General features: G+C 53.9%; 2 protein-coding genes across 9 annotated transcripts in view; one reads left to right on the top strand and one right to left on the bottom strand.

Moving 5' to 3' along the window:
- The window catches only part of CDH23 (cadherin related 23), a 126,191-nt gene that overhangs the window by 97,773 nt on the left and 11,093 nt on the right, over positions 1–17,325 (top strand). For all 8 annotated transcript variants that reach the window (XR_001556045.2, XM_015866412.2, XM_015866411.2 and 5 more), the window contains exons 32-44: positions 77–178; positions 865–867; positions 1,419–1,568; positions 1,827–1,955; positions 2,035–2,163; positions 2,769–2,996; positions 11,595–11,816; positions 11,899–12,018; positions 13,891–14,071; positions 15,167–15,300; positions 15,435–15,644; positions 15,965–16,072; positions 16,430–16,532. Coding sequence is in view for 7 of the 8 variants with exons in the window: in XM_015866412.2 (XP_015721898.1) it covers positions 77–178; positions 865–867; positions 1,419–1,568; positions 1,827–1,955; positions 2,035–2,163; positions 2,769–2,996; positions 11,595–11,816; positions 11,899–12,018; positions 13,891–14,071; positions 15,167–15,300; positions 15,435–15,644; positions 15,965–16,072; positions 16,430–16,532 (1,819 nt within the window). In the remaining variant the exon portion in view is untranslated. The remainder of the gene's footprint in view (positions 1–76; positions 179–864; positions 868–1,418; positions 1,569–1,826; positions 1,956–2,034; positions 2,164–2,768; positions 2,997–11,594; positions 11,817–11,898; positions 12,019–13,890; positions 14,072–15,166; positions 15,301–15,434; positions 15,645–15,964; positions 16,073–16,429; positions 16,533–17,325) is intronic.
- VSIR (V-set immunoregulatory receptor) lies at positions 3,906–10,628 on the bottom strand. The gene is made up of 7 exons (XM_015866420.2): positions 10,491–10,628; positions 7,189–7,644; positions 6,515–6,562; positions 6,171–6,278; positions 5,772–5,799; positions 4,957–5,144; positions 3,906–4,848 (listed from the first exon to the last, which is right to left on the bottom strand). The coding sequence occupies exons 1-7, from the start codon at positions 10,555–10,557 to the stop codon at positions 4,811–4,813; spliced, it is 933 nt and encodes a 310-aa protein (XP_015721906.1). The 5' UTR covers positions 10,558–10,628; the 3' UTR covers positions 3,906–4,810.

The raw sequence follows: 17,325 nt of genomic DNA, 5'->3' as shown, positions 1-17,325 counted from the left end.
GGTGCTGTCCTTTGGGATGGGCTGTCCCCATGCTCCTTGAGGCTGCTGGGGGGACACAACTCTTGGCTATTGGCAGGGGGTGATCACGGTGAAAGGCCAGGTGGATCGGGAGAAGGGGGATTTCTACACCTTGACGGTGGTGGCTGATGATGGAGGGCCAAAGGTCGACTCCACAGTGGTGAGTGGCTCCTCTCCCCTCCCTTGGCCAGGTTATCACATAGGTTTTTCATAATGCTGCAATCATGTTGGTCCTTTTTTGTGCAAGGACCCATTTCCAGCCCCAAAACCAGGCTCAGATATGGGGGAAATCCTACATTTGCATAAGCATAGACAGCTGAGTTTTAGCTTCTGTGTGTCACAGGGTCAGACTTCTCATAATATATAAAACAAACAAAAAAAAAAAAAAAAACAAAAAAAAAAAAAAAGAAAGAAATTAAAACACGGCCCTGTAGACTTTACAGGTCACTTACCAAAATATACCTGTCCTGAGGTAGGTGAATCTTGCTTGGGGGGCTTGAAATACTTTGCAGCGCTGAAGGGCAGCGTTATATTTGGCAGTTTTAGGGGCAGCTGAGTGGGGTGATTTGCATCTCCCTGCAGCAGAGGGTGGCCCATGGGCAGGGGTGACTCTGTGGGCAGCAACAAAAGTGTGCTGGTTTGGGCCAGCTGGGCCCTACAGGAGTTTCAGAGCTGGAGGCATGCTCTGCATTCCAAGACCCCTTATCTTGGGGCACCTGCTGCCTCTGAAGGTGTAATGCTGGAAGAAGGAGGTGATGTGGGGGGACCCTGCTTTGGTGGGCTGGGATGCTCCATACCCCACTAACTTGTTTTTTTTTGTTGTTCTCTCTGCTACCCCTCCCACAGAAGGTAAGCACGTGTGCCACACCACCCACCATCACTCTCGGTGGCAGGACCTGTCCCAAGCACCAAGCTGCAGGTGGCATCTCCTGCAGAGGGGCATCTGCAGGACTCACCCACCAGGCTCTCCCCGCTCCTCACTCCCTGAATCTGATTCACCAACAACCACAGCAGCTCCATTCAACCCCGCCACACCTGTGGCTGAGGGAAGCCATAAATAGAGCCCCGGGAACAGAACGGCTCTTCCTCTCCCACTCGTGCAGATCTTCAATTGCAAAAGGCGATGAGAGCATTTCCTCCAATTAATGGTGACCAAGGTAGCCCGCTCCCTTGTCACCTCCGGGATGCAAACTCCAGCAAGCTCAAGAGCATGATCTCTCTGGGTTTCCCCTGCTCTGCTGCCAAGGGTGAACCCACACCTCTAGCGTGCAGTATCTGTGTGCATTCCCCTGTGGAACAAGACCCCATTTGTGTTGCTGGCACTTTTGAGGGATGGAGGTGCAAGGACTGAGGGCTTTCTGGGGGTCTTATTGGGGGTCTCACCTCTGCCATGTCTACAGGTGACCATCACCGTCCTGGATGAGAATGACAACAGCCCACAGTTTGACATCACCTCTGACTCGGCCGTCAGTGTGCCAGAGGACAGCGCAATTGGCAGACGGGTGGCTATGGTCCTGGCCCGTGACCCCGATGCAGGCAGCAATGGGCAGGTGGGACGATGCATCCTCCTCCAGCACCACACCAGCCTCTTCCCCTGCCCTGTGTCCCCTTCAGGCCAAGCACTGCATGAGGGCTGTGGGTGAGGCCACAGGTTTTGCTTTGGGGTGGCTGAATACCCCTGACATGCACCATGCTGCACCTTCTTAGGTGCTCTGAGACATCCCAAGGTGCTGCTGGGTTTATTCTTGTAGGGGCTTTCTGTCACATCACCTGCTGATGATTTTCCTCTCTCTGCTGGCCGCTTCCAGGTGACATTCTCACTGACAGCAGGGAATGTGGGGCAGGCGTTTGAGATCCGCACCACTAATGACACCTATGGAGAGGTGCTCGTGGCTCAGCCACTGGACCGGGAGCTGCTGGATCACTACACCCTGCGGGTGAGCTGAGCCCTGCTATGCTTCCCTGCCCTTTGGGATTAGAAATGGCATTATGGAGAAAAATTGCCTACCACCACAGATCCAAGCTTCGGATGGTGGCGTGCCCCCCCGGAGGAAAGAGCACACTCTACGGGTCACCATCCTTGATGTCAACGACAACCCGCCCATCATCGATAGCCCCTTGGGCTACAATGTGAGCGTGAGTGAGGTGAGCACCCAAGGTGAGGTGGCTCCGAGGGAGCTGGCTAATTAAGCAATAAAACACAATCAGGCATGAAAAAAAAGACCACTTGTTTCCTGCAGGTTTAATTCCTGGGCCACGGGTTCTCCATTTGAGGGTGAAAAATGAAATATAAGCGATAGTCAGTGACACTCGGATGCGTGGGAGTGCTGCTCATGATGAATAGTTTTGCATTAACATTATTGCCCTGTTAGGATTTCCTTATCTCTGTAATGCATGGTTGGAGCTGGTTGAAGTACAGAATTTCTCTTTTGATTTCCCCTGTAATGGGACCATCTAGAAATAATTAGCTGAGCTCTGAGTGCATTACACAGCCTCTACCTTCAGGTTTTACACTTTAAGAGCCAAGATAGTGCCAAATGCGTGGCTGTCTGCAGCATGAAACCCAAAGGCTTCATCCCAACATGCTGGCCAAGGGGGGCAGCCCCTGCTTTGCTGGGTGCCGGGCTGGAGTTTGGAGCCTGGAGCAGTATGCTGCCTGGGAAATCCCGCACTATATTAGAACGATGCTACCAATATTATGAATGACATCTTCTCTGTTACATCGTGTCTCTATATGTGTACCCCTGCAGAACGTCGGTGGGGGCACGGCAGTCGTCCAGGTGCGTGCCACTGATCGGGATGCCGGCCTCAACAGCGTCCTGTCCTACTACATCACCCATGGGAACGAGGACCTCACCTTCCGCATGGACCGCGTCACCGGCGAGATCGCCACACGGCCCTCCCCGCCGGACCGCGAGCGGCAGAGCTCCTACCGCCTGCTGGTCACTGTGGAGGATGAGGGCACCCCCTCGCTGTCGGTGAGCTGCTGGGGTGAGGGTTTCAGGGCTGAGTGCTGGGGTGCTGCTTGGAGATGGATGCAGGAGGTGTAGATGCGAAGCTCTGCAGTGATGCTTTGACGGTCTGGCCATGCGTTAGCGTATTGCTTCTGGTTGTGGTTTGGAGTCCATCCTTGGCACGTGTGGTGCCTTGGAACCTTTCTGTTTGCTCTGGGGTGTTTTGGGAGGTGCTGCCTCACTGCTGCTTTCAGCACGTGCCCTCAGTTGTGTCTCATGCGCTGTGTTTCATATCCCCACTTCTGCTCTGAAGTGGTTCAAGCAGAAGTTCTGAGCTCTTTCTATATCCATATCAGCTGAAACCTCCAAGCATCCCCATGAGCAGTCAGGAGTTTTCTTGCCCAGTGGCTCACACCAAAACAGAGAATGGGTCTCAGGATGCTGAGCCCAGTGAGATGCATGAGCAAACACCCATATGCAAGTGCACGTTGCTCCTAGCACAGCACAACCTTTCTGCCATCTCACCTCGCCTCGCCTCCACCTCACCCTTATCTCTCCCCATCTCATGCATCTTCTGGCAGCACGCCGGCTGCAAAGCCCTGCTCTACATTTGGAGGAAACTTGCTGCAAGCAGCAGCACTCACACTGCAGATCCTCACACTTCTACCCACCCAGTGGCTCACACACCTCTTTGTGTCTTTTTCTTAAGCCATACTGTGGGTTAAACCTTTCTCCCCATAAAGGCACAGTCTTTCTTTGATGGCTTTATGCCACTGAGGCCGGGCAGCCTTTTGCACCAGGGATGCTGTGCATAGACAAGTTTTGCTTGCATGGCTCCGGCTGTTTCAGTGCCCTGGGACTGCTCAGTTTTGCAGTGAAGGTGACGCCAGCACAGCTGCATGCAGAGCCAGAAAATCCACCAGCACCCTGCAGACAATCTATCTGACTTCCTAGCTTTTAATCAGCACTGACAATGACACAAACAGAAAGATGAATCCTACTGTTCTGAAGCTGAGTACAGAATCACAGCACAAACAGCCCTCTGGCTGCAGGCTGTGCCAGCAGGCAGTGGGGCAGGAGGGCTGCGGCAGGAGTGAGCCTCTCCCCTTCCTGTTTTGCAAAGAAACCCTTCGTGTAAAGTTGGCCGGTGCCACTGTTTTGTCTCACAGTGCTTCAAGTACTTTACCATATGCTCCTGGAAAGGATGTGCCGTCCAAGTGAGCTGGACGGGTGAGTGCTACACAGGTAGAGACCCTGACAATAAGTTAAGTGCTCAGGGAGGCTGGCAGGAGGAGCCGGAGATGCAGCTCCCGGGGCCCAGAGCTGCTCTTCCTTCCATCCTCTGGGATTTAGGCACAAGGTGAAATCTACAGTCAATGAAATGTCAATAGCATACATCCTCACGCAGACTGCGCACAGTCATCCTTCTCCGTCCTCTTGGCCATGGAAATAGGCAGTAAAACCCAAAGCCCAAGCAAGAGAGGTCACTGGGACAGGAGAAACAGGCAAGGCTCCTGGGCTTGATTTGATTTTTTAAGGCACTTTGCTGTTGTTTGATTTTATTGGAATCCTCCCCTTCTCTATTGCCCGGTGTGTAATGATGACCGAGTTCAGGCTCTTTCCATTGTCCTCTCTGTGTTCCTCCTTGTAATGTGAGGGAAAACCAGCGGCTGCTGTCCGGGCAGGGGGGAGTGGAAGGAGTGGAGGTCTTTATTCAATTTATTTGTAATTTTCCTGCTGGTGGTGGCTGGGTGGGAGTTGCTGCTTGCCCTGACCACGTCCCCTCCAGCACAACCACAACACAGTGCCCTCTTCTGTTGCATTGGCCGTGGTGTTCTTCAGGCTTTCAAGGAATTTGGTGAATCAGGAACAGGGTCTGGAAAAGGAGGCAAGCAGCAGGTGTTAGTGCACGGAGCGTTCAGCAGGGCAGCCATCCGTGCATTCCCACAGCATCCACAAACAGAGCCGATGTGAGGATACTCACCTAGAGTGGGGAAGAAGCACTCCCCAGGGCCTGGTGGGGACAGTGGGGTGCTGGGCTCAGACAGGAGGTGCCGGCCAGACTCAGAGAGCTGCCTCCCGCCCAGGTAGGAGAGCTGTGGCCGGGGCCGCTGCTCAGTGCTGCCCACAGGAAGCGCCTCAAAGACAGGGTTCTCGATGCCCTGAGCACTGCTGTGGGAGAGGAGAGAGAGCGAGGGTTGCCTCTTATTGCAAAGCCTTCCTGCACATTGCTTTGTGTGATGACAACATGCATTTCTTTGAACTGAGGATGCTCTGTGCGGGGAGTGCGTGGAGCACAGAGGCGCAGCTGTGTGGAGAGGGGCCAGAGGATACAGACACTCATTTTATTGCCCTCCTGCAAGGCCTGGCAGGGTGCAGCTGATCGCTCCCTGTGTGAGCATTGCATGGCTAAAATCTCCCCAGCCCTGCCTTAAGGCTGACAGCCAGCTCTGAGGCTCTGGCTAGGGGGCTGTGGTTCCTAGTCAGCATGGAAGCACCTGGCTGTGCAGGATGATGGAGCCACTCAGAGCCTATTTTTGCTGAAAAGTTTCGTTCTCATCTCTTCCCTGCTCTGAAAGATGCCCTTTCTGTAAATCTGGGAAGGAGTTGAGGTTACATTGCATTGACAGCATCCTGCCACAGGGGATCTGCATTTGTATTTCAGGGTCCTATTTCACGGTGGTGGCTCAGGGCGCAGGAAGTGACAGAGCAAGTTTGACCTCAGCTGCACCCTAATGGGAGGCTGAGCAGGACAGGGTGATTTTAGGGTGCTGGGGATATAGGGAAGCACATGCTTACCTCTCCATTCTGACCAGCTCGTGAGCACCTGCCAAAGGCAAAACAGCATCAGCATCACCTGCCAGCACCCATCCTGTGGCAGCCCCATGCCCAGCCATTCCAGCAACCCCTCACCCCCAGCATCCAGCTCTGGGGCTTTGCCTTTCCTCCTGGGTGTGCATTTTGCAATACTGTGGGTTGGCCATGCTCATTTCATCATGGCTGGGGATGGATGTTGAAAGCATGGTTCCTGCCTTATGCTGGCATCACTCCCACTTATGCTGCAAAAACCACTTCTCCAAGGGCTTCTATTGGAGCCCCATCACTGCCCAGTGGCTTAGAGAGCAAAACTACGTGGCCTGTGGTGTCTCAGAATGGATCCCTTTGGTCCCTGGATGGGGAGCACTCAGGGGTACGTACGTCTGTGGCTGACCGCTTGCCGCTGCTTGTAAATCAGGAGCAAGATGAGGGGCAGGCAGAGGATGCCCACGATGCAGGCGCCCGTTGCCAGCGCAGCAGCCGTGATATCTGCAATAGCAGAGCACCAGAGTAAGGGCTGGATCTCAAACAACTTTGAGCAAAATGGATTTATCAACCAACAAAAGGGGCAAACAGTGACAGTTTGGCTGCACCAGCTCTGTGGGCTGTGGGATGGGTGTACCTGGGCTGTTGCATGCCTGGAGTGAGCACCCAGCTCTGAGGCAGCATGTGAGCTGGGAGAACATGCACTGAATAAGGGAGAGGTGTTCTCTTTCTTCATTTACCTTTGCTGGTGGCAGTGTGAAAAGTGCAGTTCTGAAGCGCTCCTCTGCCTGTAGAGAAGACCAAAGTACATGAGACCTCAGGAGCTGGTTCAGATAGCACCTACCAGCTTCCCTTTGCCCAGTGAGCTTGAGAAAATCAGATAAATGGAATCACAGAGTCATTCAGGTTGGAAAAGCCTTCTCATCTCACCCAGCCCACCCCCACCTGCCCACTGCCAACATCCCTGAGTGCCACATCTTCATATCTGTGCAACACCTCCTGGGACAGTGACTCCCCCACCTCCCTGGGCAGCCTGTGCCACTGCATCACCACTCCTTCAGAGCAGTAACATCGTATGATCCATCCCCATGCCAGGAGCCAGCCCTTCCCAAAAGCCAGACCACAGCCAGAACAGCGCCAGAGGCTCCTTTGCCTGGCCCCGCAGCCTCTCTTTTACTAGGATTTGTTTTCCTTTTCCCCGGCAAGAGGTCAAAGAAGATCACTGAAACTATGTAACACTCTTCTAATTGCATTTTCCAGCCCCCATTGATATATATATATATATTTTTTTTCCAATTGGGTTACTCCTATGCTTCCCGTCCCTCCTACAACCCTTTGACATCTGTTGCTCTCCAGCTCCCATACCCCAGTGCAGCCTGCTTGGGGCTTTCCGTGCCTCTCCATCTCTGCTTACCCCTCTGGATCTGCAGCTCCACAGAGCCGTGAGCTACATGCAGGGTATGGGCCTTCCCATGCTCCCGCCGTGTCTCCATGGCATAGCAGCAGTAATTCCCGCTGTCCTGCAGTGTCAGGTTCATCACCACAATATGGAAAGCCCCGTGATGGTCAGGGATGAACTCCACACCATGGTGACCACCCAGTGATCCATGGGGGGACCTTGCGGTGCTGTTGGCAACAGTGCCGTGGTGCCGGCTGGGATCATGGCGCAGCTCCTTCTCAGTCAGGTTGCGAATGTGCCGCTTCTCAGAGCAGCTCTGGTCACCGTTGTTGCTGAAGTACCAGGTTTTGAAGATCAGGTCGTGGTGGTTGGCAGGTGGTCCGCTCACTCGGCAGCTCAGGGTGACATTCTGGCCCTCGGGGCAGATGCAGAGCGTATATGGGGCTGTCACCAGGAAAGCGGCCGTCCCTCCTGTTGGCAGGAGAACAGGGTAACCATGAGGAAGGGGCACCACCCACAGGGACCCCAGTGTGGGCATCCCCTATGGCATGGTGATAGCCAGGAGTCCTTCGCTCCTATGGTATGAGGCTTGAGGCTTGGGAAGGTGTTGAATATCCTGAAAGGGGGAAGATGGGAAACAGACCCGGCCCTTCTTCTGTAGCTGTGAGCATACTTGTACCCTGAAAGTAAGCACTGAGCATCCTCTAACAGCAGCAGGTAGCCTGAAGGCTGCAGGGCACAGCTCAGGTGGGGGGCACAGTGTGGGACAGCAGGTGGGGGTCTTGGGCTAAGGGGCAGTGGAGCCCTGCAAAGGGTGCAAAGAGCACTGGAGAGGAAGCAGGGGAGTAGGTATGGCTGGCAAATGAGGAAATACGAATATCTTGGGCTGGTTGCACCGCACTCTGCTTCTCCTCTTTCCCCATAGCTTGTGTTATCAGCTGGTTAATAGGGGAAAAAGAAAAAAGAAAAAAAAGAAAAAAAAAAGGAGAAGAAAACAAAAAGAAAAGAGAGAAAAGACATAGGAGGAGGCCAGGCCCCTGAGACAGGCGGGGAGAGGGTCCCACCCTGCTTGTTTTTCAGTGCTGTGGAGCAGAAGGGGAACTGGCTGCCACTGCTGCAAGGAGCTGCCTGAAACCAAAACTGCTCACAGAGAAACTGCTCCCCTGCTCAGCCAGGGGCATATAAAGGGCTGGAGAGTTGTGCCTTGGTTGTGTTGGGGTTTTTTTTTTTTTTTTTTGGGGTTTTTTTTGAGGTTCTCAGGGATGTTTAGAGAAGAGGGCATTAGGACAGTGTGCTCTCGCATCTCAGTAACATCCTGTTGTTCCATCACCCCGTGCCGTTTCACTTTGAGGTTTTTCACTTGCTATATCAAGCAGGCGGCGAGAAGTCATGGGTGTGCTGAGTGTCCCACAGGTCACCCTCCAGCTGGGACAGAGCTCCCATCACCTTCACCCCAACTGAACACCTTCCAACATGCAGGGCCTCCGCCTCCACTACACCAAGAGAGCAAAAGTGAAAATGCTCCATGTGCTGCTCCTACCCCGCTCCAGATATCTGCCCCATGGTGAGTCCCACACCCTGCCACTGGCACAAAGGCACCTCCAAGGAGGCCGTGCTACCTGCACCGCAGGAAGTGCCCCATTCACAGCACAGCCCCAGGAGCCTGGAGAAGGGAAGCTGGGGCTCTATTGGAGGAAGTGTCTGCCACAGCCTTTGTTTTCCCAAAAAAATGCAAGGCTGTCCCACTCATCCCCACCGGTTTGGGAGCTTGCACCCTGGTTGTGTTTTGCCCTGGTAGCAAAGGGAGTTATCTGTGCACTGGATTGCTTTGGGGGTCCATGCCCAGTAAATGTGGTCCAGGGATGCTGGGAGCAACTGGGATGGGAACTCAGTGCTTCCCCGTGGCAAAATGTTCATTGAGAGCATTTGTACCGTGCAGCCTCATGCAGCCACGCCATGAGTCTGTTGTCACCGTGCTGTCATTGTGCTTTGGAGCTCCCAGCTGGCTGAGCACAAGGCTGCACTTACCTTGGCACAAGTCTTTGCAGCAGGGAGGAATAAGGAAAGAAAGAAGGGGGATGCAGGCAGAAAAACTGTAATTGGCCCTTATCACCCATAGAACCAAATGGCTCTTGTCCACAGGAGCTGGGGAGCAGCTCCAGATATGTAGTGTCCATCCCAGGGACAGCACCAGGGAGCTGCTTCGACCTGCTGCCAATGCAAACCTGTGTGGCTTTGCCCTTTTGTTTTCTTTCCCAGAAAAAACTCAAAGCAAAACTGCAGTGGTGGCACGTGGCAAACCACCAGCTTCCTTGCCTGCCCCCAGCTGCTGTGAGTCGCAGCTCAGCCCCAGCCTGGGGATGGGGCCACAGCGCCAGGTTTCTGCTTGGGGTATGATTTTGGAAACTGGGATCCTGCCTTCCCCCTGGACGACAGGGGCTGATCCAAGGTATCATCTATGCTGCTGCCATCCTAAAACTATGTAGGAGCTGGATGTGTCCAAGAGTTCCACTTCTCCATCCAGCCCAGAGAGCATTAGCTGGGCTATGGAAGTTTTGGCAGGCATGCTGTTGCATGAAGCTCCATTCTTTTGGCACTGGGCTAACACTGAGCATCCAAGGTTGTATAAAGAGGGCAATAAGAAGCATCAAGAGCAGACAAACCTCTGTGTGCACAGTCCTGCTGGAGCTTCTTCCCCAGCCCCAGATGTGCCCTCTCAGTATTGCCCATTGCACACCCCAAGCAGCAGGAAAGCCACGGCACGGGTGCAAAAAACAAGCGTGCCTTCTCCCTTGTTTTTAAGCACATCTCTGCAGGCACACAAGGCTGGAGGCAGCAGCCAGCCTTGTAGCTGGGCACCATTTCCTTCTGGGGATACACCAGCAGAAATGTGTGTTGTCCTGAGATAAAGGGAAAAGGCGAGCCCAGTACGGAGCCACTTGGCATAGCCCTTGCATGCGTGCACAAATGCTGCACGGCGATTACAGCAGAGCGGAGCATCCTCGCAGAGGGCAGCTCCAGCACACCGCCTCCGTGCACTGCCCACAGCCGACGTCCCGGCCCGGCTGAGCTCGGGGTGCCGGCGGAGGTCTGCCTTAGTGCTGCACCCGTCCCATCGCAGAGAAGGAAGGAGGAAAAACAAACAGCGGACGAGCAAAGGTTTACAACAGCCGCTCCCCATCGCTTGAAACTCTGCGTCTGGAGGCAACGCTCATCCCTTCCGCCCCAAAATCCCGAGGAAGTTAAGAACCCCCCAGTCCCTCGCCCCGTTAGAGCAGCCCGCGGTGCTGGAGAAGAGGAGAAGGAGCGGGTCTTACCGCAGGAGGCGAGGAGGGAGAGCAGCCCCAGAAGCAGCCCCAGCGGCACTCCTCGGGGGTCGTCCATCGCAGCGCAGCACCGGCGCAGCGCAGCGCAGCCCCGCCGCGCCCGCCCGAGCCGCACACGCAGGAAATTTCGTTCGAGCCGGGGAGAGGAGAAGTGCGAGCACCCCCAGGAGGCCAGATGGGGCACGGAGCGGTGCCCAGTCCTGCCCCATTCGCTTCAGCAGAGCGCACACCTCGCTTGGAATTAGTTTCTCCCCCGTGAGATGGTTGGGCGGGTAGCCAACGGCTTGGCCAGGCTGGTGCTGCAGAAGGGATGAGCAGGATGGGGGGAATAAAGGGCAACTGAAGGAGATGCCGTACTCCATAGCGCATCTTCTCCAGAGCATCACCTGTGTACATCCTGAGCACCACGCTGCTTCAAGCATCTTGGTGATGCAATTGTGGTTTTACAGTAAATGCTTTCACAAAGATATCATCAGAAATGTAACCCTTGTCTGATAGGGAGGAACTTATCATTGGGGGGAGATATAGGCACAACGTTTGGAGGGTTTTTTGTGACAGTTGTGACCTCAGAGGGAGTTGCACCCAGCCTGGCTGTAGTATGGTGCATCTTCTGTGCAAACCTGTCCTAGAATCGGTGTCCTGTGCACCACCCCAATGGGACAAGTGGAGGAGCTGGCATTGGGAGGGCAAGGTGACCCCAGTGTCATAGCGAGGGCCTGAAAAGACCTATTCCATGGGTAGGAAGGCACAATGGGGTTCAGCCTCTGGCTTTTTCTCTGCCACAGGCTTCTACCTGGAGTTAGCAGCAATGGGAAAAAGCAGGAGAAACTGAGATGCTACTGAGATGTGTTGTTTTTGAAACAAGGTTGTGATTTAATATATGTATGCTTTAACTCTGTACCTAACTTCTAACCACTACTGGATGCTGCCTTGTGCTGGAGGTGTTTCTGCAGCCCTACATCACTTTGGTTTATGCAATGCTTCATGCATCCTGCTTGCAGCTCTCAGCAGGGCTGACCATGCATTGCTCATTGACCCAGGCAAGTCAAGCTTTGCTCACCATTGGCCTTAACATGCTGTCCCCACATCCCACAGGCCACCACCGTGGTATTCGTCACCATCCTGGATGAGAATGACAATGCTCCAGTGTTCCAGCAGCAGCTGTATGAGGTGACATTGGATGAAGGCCCTGACACTCTCAATGCCACACTTGTCACCGTGCAGGCCCTGGACCGGGACGAAGGGCCCAATGGCACAGTCACATATGCTATCACCGAAGGCAACATCTTGGGCACTTTCCACATTGACAGCACCACGGTCAGTCAGGATGCTGTCCCCAGCTCAGCCATACTCTCCTCCTGTGTCCCTCACTCTCAGCTGCTGTCCCCTTGCCTTGCAGGGACAGATCCGCACCCTGAAGGAGTTGGACTATGAGATCAGCCACGGGCGGTACACCTTGGTGGTCACTGCCACCGACCAGTGCCCCATTGCCTCACGCCGGCTGACATCAACCACCACGGTAGGATTGTGACACTATGGTGTCTTTGGGGTCTAGGAGACCTTTGGGGTCCTCCATAGCAAAAATACTGAGTCGTGACCTGAACCGGTGATTGAGCACCTGGTGGGAAGGCAGGGCCAATCCAGCAATGCACCTGTGTGACACAGCTGGAGTGGTCCCTTCACTTCCCAGACCTCATTTAAGGGCTGGCAGTGGAGGTAAGGGTATCTCTTGCTGGAGATCCCTGCCTACCTGAGGTCTTCCAAAGGTAAGCAGCTCTTTTTCTTCATTTCTGTGTCTGTTGCATTTGGGCTTGTTCTCATTTGCTGTAGCCAAAGACTTTGCCACCCTGCTATGATTGCGGTACTTTCCATTCCATTGTAACACTGCATCTTCTCACGAGTGGTTTCACATCTCCTTCCTAGTGCTCACCAGACACTCTTCCCAGTTGGCCCAGTTGCTGTTTCATCATGGGGTTGCCAAACAGGGTGCTCGTGGTTGGGTTCAGCCATCGTTATTTGTCTGCTTTCCAGATTCCTGTTTCATTCCATGTAGGGATGTTACTGAGAGCATCTCATCCCTTTTTCTTGCAGTGTCCCGAACTCTTTGTTCTGCTCCAAGATCAGACAGGTTTTGCTCAAGGAAGAGATGGTGGCTAGCAGTTCCAAAGTGCTTGTTTTGCACAAATTGAACACACTGTTTATTGCTGTGGATGAAATCCAAATGTGATTTTGATATTTTTTTTCCGGCTGTATGGTGTTGTCCACATACAAAGTGCTTTTGGAGCCTGCAGGACAGGGCAGGGGAGGCAGCAGCTCTTGGTGTGCTGCAGGCAAAGGCAGAGCTTTCCGCTGATCACAGTGAGATGTGAACTTGGAAGCTTTGTCAGCAACAAGAACCAGGGCTAGACAGGAGAGGAAACATCCTCCCCGTGCCGCCCATGTAGCTCTGCCAGTGCAGTTTGAAAGCAGAGCTTTTAAGAGAAGATTTAGTGATTATTTTGGATCCCAAGTGATGGGAAATTCATCTCCCTGATAAGGCATGCCAGTATTTGTTTTCTCTGCTGCTAGGAAACGGAGCAGACACTCAGATACAGTCTTAAAGGATTAGATTTAGCCAGTACCAAATGTCCATATGACGAACCTTATGACCCTCAATCCAGGAGATCAAAAAGCATCTCCTGTTTAGCATCTTCTTCATAGCCACCCATAAAACCCATATGTCCAGCTAGAAGAGTTGGAGGAGCCTCTTCTAGTGCTCCATAAGCTCAGGCTTTCACCTGCCACCAGAGACTCTCTCCTCAGGCGGGCATTCTTTGCCATGCAAGTGCCCAAAAGGGCTTAACTCTCTCTGTGATACAGTGAAGTACGGGTATATAAACAAGTTTTGTGGAGGGTGACTCAGTTAAAAGGCCAAATGCCTGAAAGACTTGAGCTCAGCCTGGCTGATGGCCATGATGGCTGTGCTCATACCGTGCTCTACTTCATCTGAAACTGTTGATGCTTTTTTGAGACATGTAGGCTCACTGATGTCCAGCCAGCTGAATGTGTCATGGAAAGGGATGGTAAGCCAGCTGCGTTGGTGGTGTTTTGTGTTTGGATAAACATGCAATCTGCACATTTTTTCTCATTTGCTCATCGTGAGAGGTGAAGCCCTTGATTGTCCAGGAGGAAAAGGAGTGAGCAAGCCTTTCAGAAAGCTGGAGAACAGCTGGCTGCAGAGAACAGCTCTCTGTGCACTCAGTTCTTTTGTGGACAAGCACATTTCTCCAATGTTTCCATTCCAATTTGGGATTGTTAGGATGTGGAGTTTTCTACCAGTAATCCCATCCACCAATGGGCACTTGGCCAGTGCCCTCTCCCAGCCCTCTGTACTCTCTTCCCTCTCCTGCAGGTGCTGGTAAATCTCAATGACATCAATGATAACTGTCCCACCTTCCCGCGACTCTATGAGGGCCCCTTCGACGTGACAGAGGGACAGCCTGGCCCACGCATCTGGACCTTCCTGGCCCATGATGGAGACTCGGGGCCTGGTGGGCAGGTGGAGTACAGCATCATCGCTGGGGACCCTCTGGGTGAGCAGGGGCATGGAATGCTAGCTCCTAAACTGTGTGCTAGAGGCAGTGGTACCTCCCCATCCCTCTTGCCCTACCCTACAGGGGAGCACGGTGTGCAGCCCACGCTTATGGAAAGGATGGGCTCGCCTTCCTTTTTTGCTTTATTTTGTGGGGTTTTTTTTGAAGCAGAGCTTTGCCACCAGGCAGGGAGGGGGGTGGGTGGAGGAGTTGCGGAGCACAGGCGGAAGCCTTTCAGAAAAGCCATCCTCCCAGCTGGCTGCTTCTGCAAATTCTGCCTTTCGACACCAGGAAATCCTGTTTTGAGCAACAGGAAACTTAACCTGTTAGTGGCCAGGGATGGGGGCCTGGGCTTGCCCAAGCCCAGCTTGGGGGAGAGGAGGTGGAGGGGGGGAATCTGCTGAACAACAAATGCAGCAAAATAAATAGCGCAGAAAGAGAAACTGAGAAATGTAAGCATACAGCAGCACTGCAGGATGCGTTGGGGTCTGAATGTCCCTGTAACTCATGGCAAAGCTACAGCCCCAGAGCAGATGGCAGAGCAGCTGCAAGTGTCTCCAGCTGCATGGCAGCTGAGGGGATGTAGCTACAGCTGTCACTGCTCTTTCCCCCCTCTTCCCCCCCCACCCCTCAGCCTGGCCAAAGTGTCTGGTGATGGCAGCCAAGGCTTTCTGGAAGGCAGAGCCCAGTCCCGTCTACCAGCTGACCCTGGCTGCAAAACATCTCCAGAACAACTGAGAAGCGGCCCCTTGGCTCTGGGGCCATCCATGCCATGCAGGCCCCCTGCCCAGGCACAAACAGGTGCTTGGAGGGCTTTTTGGCATCTTTAGAAAGGACTGTGAGCACCTTTTTTTTCTTTTTTGCCATTCAGTTCCCCTACCCAGCTCCTCCTCTCCTGGCAAGGATGTTGGGCCCCGAGATAGACCCTGCTACCCTGTTTCCCTAGCAATGGGGCTGTCCCCTGGTCCACAAAGCACACCCCTCCCCATGGTGGTAGATCTGAGGTCAGATCCAACCTCAGAACCAGGGTGCATGTCCCATGTCCCCTTGGGAGGGGTGGCACGGTGCAAACCATGGCCCTGCCATCTCTGGCAGGGGAGTTTGTGATCTCCCCAGTGGAAGGGGAGCTGCGGGTGCGGAAGGATGCTGAGCTGGACCGTGAGAACATCCCCTTCTACAACCTCACCATCTCTGCCCGGGACCGGGGTGTGCCCCCCCTCAGCTCCACGGTGAGTCCACAGGGACACACGGTGACCAGCAAGCCACCATCTTGTGTCCCCAACTCCTTCCTCCAGGAAGGAGATGAGAGGAATAGACTTAAGTGCTCCCTATCAGAGCCTGTACCTCTTCTCTGCCCCTGCAGATGGTGGTGGGTGTCCGTGTGCTGGACGTTAATGACAATGACCCTGTGCTCCTCAACCTGCCAATGAACATCACCCTCAGTGAGCACGCCCCTGTCTCCAGCTTCGTCACACGGATCCTTGCCCGGGATGCAGACCAGGGCCCAAACGCCCTCCTTACCTTCGATATAACTGCTGGCAACAAAGAGAGTGCCTTCTACATCAACAGCACCGTACGCCCCATCGAGGGTTTGGGCACCGGGGTGTAGGGTGGGCACAGCTCCCTTCTTTGCCCCCATGGGCTGTCTTGCACCCTGGGAAGGGTGTAGGGCTCCCCAAAGCTAAGGAAAGTAAAGATCTATGGGTCATAAGTGCACCAGCCACCAAAGTGGGGCTGTGTAGAGATATGGGGCCCTACAGACTGGTGGGTCCTCAAGGACTCTGCGGCACCAGGCAGAACTGCTCTGGTCTATGCATTCCATAGGATGCATTCACCAGCAGGTGAAGCCTGCCTCAAGTCTCTTGTACCTATTTTCTCCTTTTTTCTCTGTAGACCGGCATCATCTACGTGAACCGCCCTTTGGACAGGGAGCGGGTGGCAGAATACAGGCTGACCATCACTGTGAAGGACAACCCTGAGAACATCCGCAATGCCAGGCGGGTAATTACAGACACCTCCAGGCCTTCAGCAGTGCAGGAGGCAGGGTGTAGGAGAAGGGGCTCCTGCTGACTCCATGCAACAGCAGTAGACATCATGTATGGGGGAGCTGAACACCCCAGTGGCATCTGTCAGGATGTCCCAAACACCACCCTTTGAGGGTTTGGGCTAAGAAGGGATTTCTGGCTGTGGAACAGGCATCCCTGTAGACTCTCCTGGGTGATCTGGGGAACATGGCATCGTGGTTGCACAGGGCTCCAGTTCTGGGGAACGTGGTTCTGTAGGAGAAGTGGGTGGTGATGCTGAAAGGACCTTGCAGTCATCACCCTCTTGTCCCCATTTTCCTTCACAAACCTTTAGGATTTTGACCTGCTGGTCATTTCCATAGCGGATGAAAATGACAACCACCCCCTCTTCACCCAGAGTTCCTACCAGGCCGAGGTGATGGAGAACTCGCCCCCGGGTAGGTCTGTCCTCACTCCCTGGGGGGCCGGGCAAGGGAAAGTGCCTCCTATCCACCATGGAGGAGGCACCACGGGCAGTGCTCCAATGGTGCCACCACACAGGGTGAGGCTGAAGGTCAGTGGGAAGGGGATGCTGAGTGTGAGGGGAGGTCAGCCTTCAGGAGACTGTGGCTTTTGTCTATGCAGCAAGTGGGAACACTTTCTGGCACAGGCAAGATGCAAGCTTGCAATGAATCAGCCCTGTTTAGGAACTGCTCAACAGCAGAGAGCAAGATGATGGTCCAAATGGAGCCCTGTGGGCAGCCATTGATTCTTATAGGGGGTAGGACTAGCACCTGGAACTGTCTTGCTTAATGGGATGGAGATGAAACATTCCAACCTGTCCAGATGGACAGTTCTCAGCCCACGTGCTAAGAATATTCCTCTTATTTTTAAGTCTTTCTTCCTTTCTGCCTTTTAAATCACTCCCTACTCCAAGATATGTCTCCCACCTACCTGGTAGCTGCTCCCAGGCAAAGGATTTGTCCACCCCCAGGAGCCCCCATCCCACAGCACACAGAAGCTGATTTGATGGATGTGTCTGTTTGCTTTTAGCAGGATGTCCCACCGCCATGTCTGGGTCCCACATGCCAGTCTGCAGGGCTGCAGCAGCCACCCCCTCACACCCCGCAAGGCCTCACTTTGTCACCTCCTCCATTTATTCATTGCTGTCTCTCATGCATCACCAGGGTGGGAGGGACTGGGGGGGGGCTCTGTAGGGCCTGCCACCCTCCCTAACCTTTGTTGTCCCAT

This window comes from Coturnix japonica, chromosome 6, assembly GCF_001577835.2.
Source record: "Coturnix japonica isolate 7356 chromosome 6, Coturnix japonica 2.1, whole genome shotgun sequence".
NCBI lineage: Eukaryota > Metazoa > Chordata > Aves > Galliformes > Phasianidae > Coturnix > Coturnix japonica.
Note: the sequence above shows the minus strand (reverse complement) of the source record. Positions and strands in the feature narration are given on the sequence as shown.

What these genes read in the sequence shown, in the direction of transcription:
- VSIR (XM_015866420.2), bottom strand. Translation starts at nt 10,557, where the DNA reads ATGGACGACCCCCGAGGAGTGCCGCTGGGGCTGCTTCTGGGGCTGCTC. An exon ending in CTCCCTCCTCGCCTCCTGCG is followed by an intron (nt 7,645 to 10,490) that starts GTAAGACCCGCT and finishes TCCTGCCAACAG; the next exon opens with GAGGGACGGCCGCTTTCCTG. An exon ending in GAGCTGGTCAGAATGGAGAG is followed by an intron (nt 5,145 to 5,771) that starts GTAAGCATGTGC and finishes CCTCTCCCACAG; the next exon opens with CAGTGCTCAGGGCATCGAGA.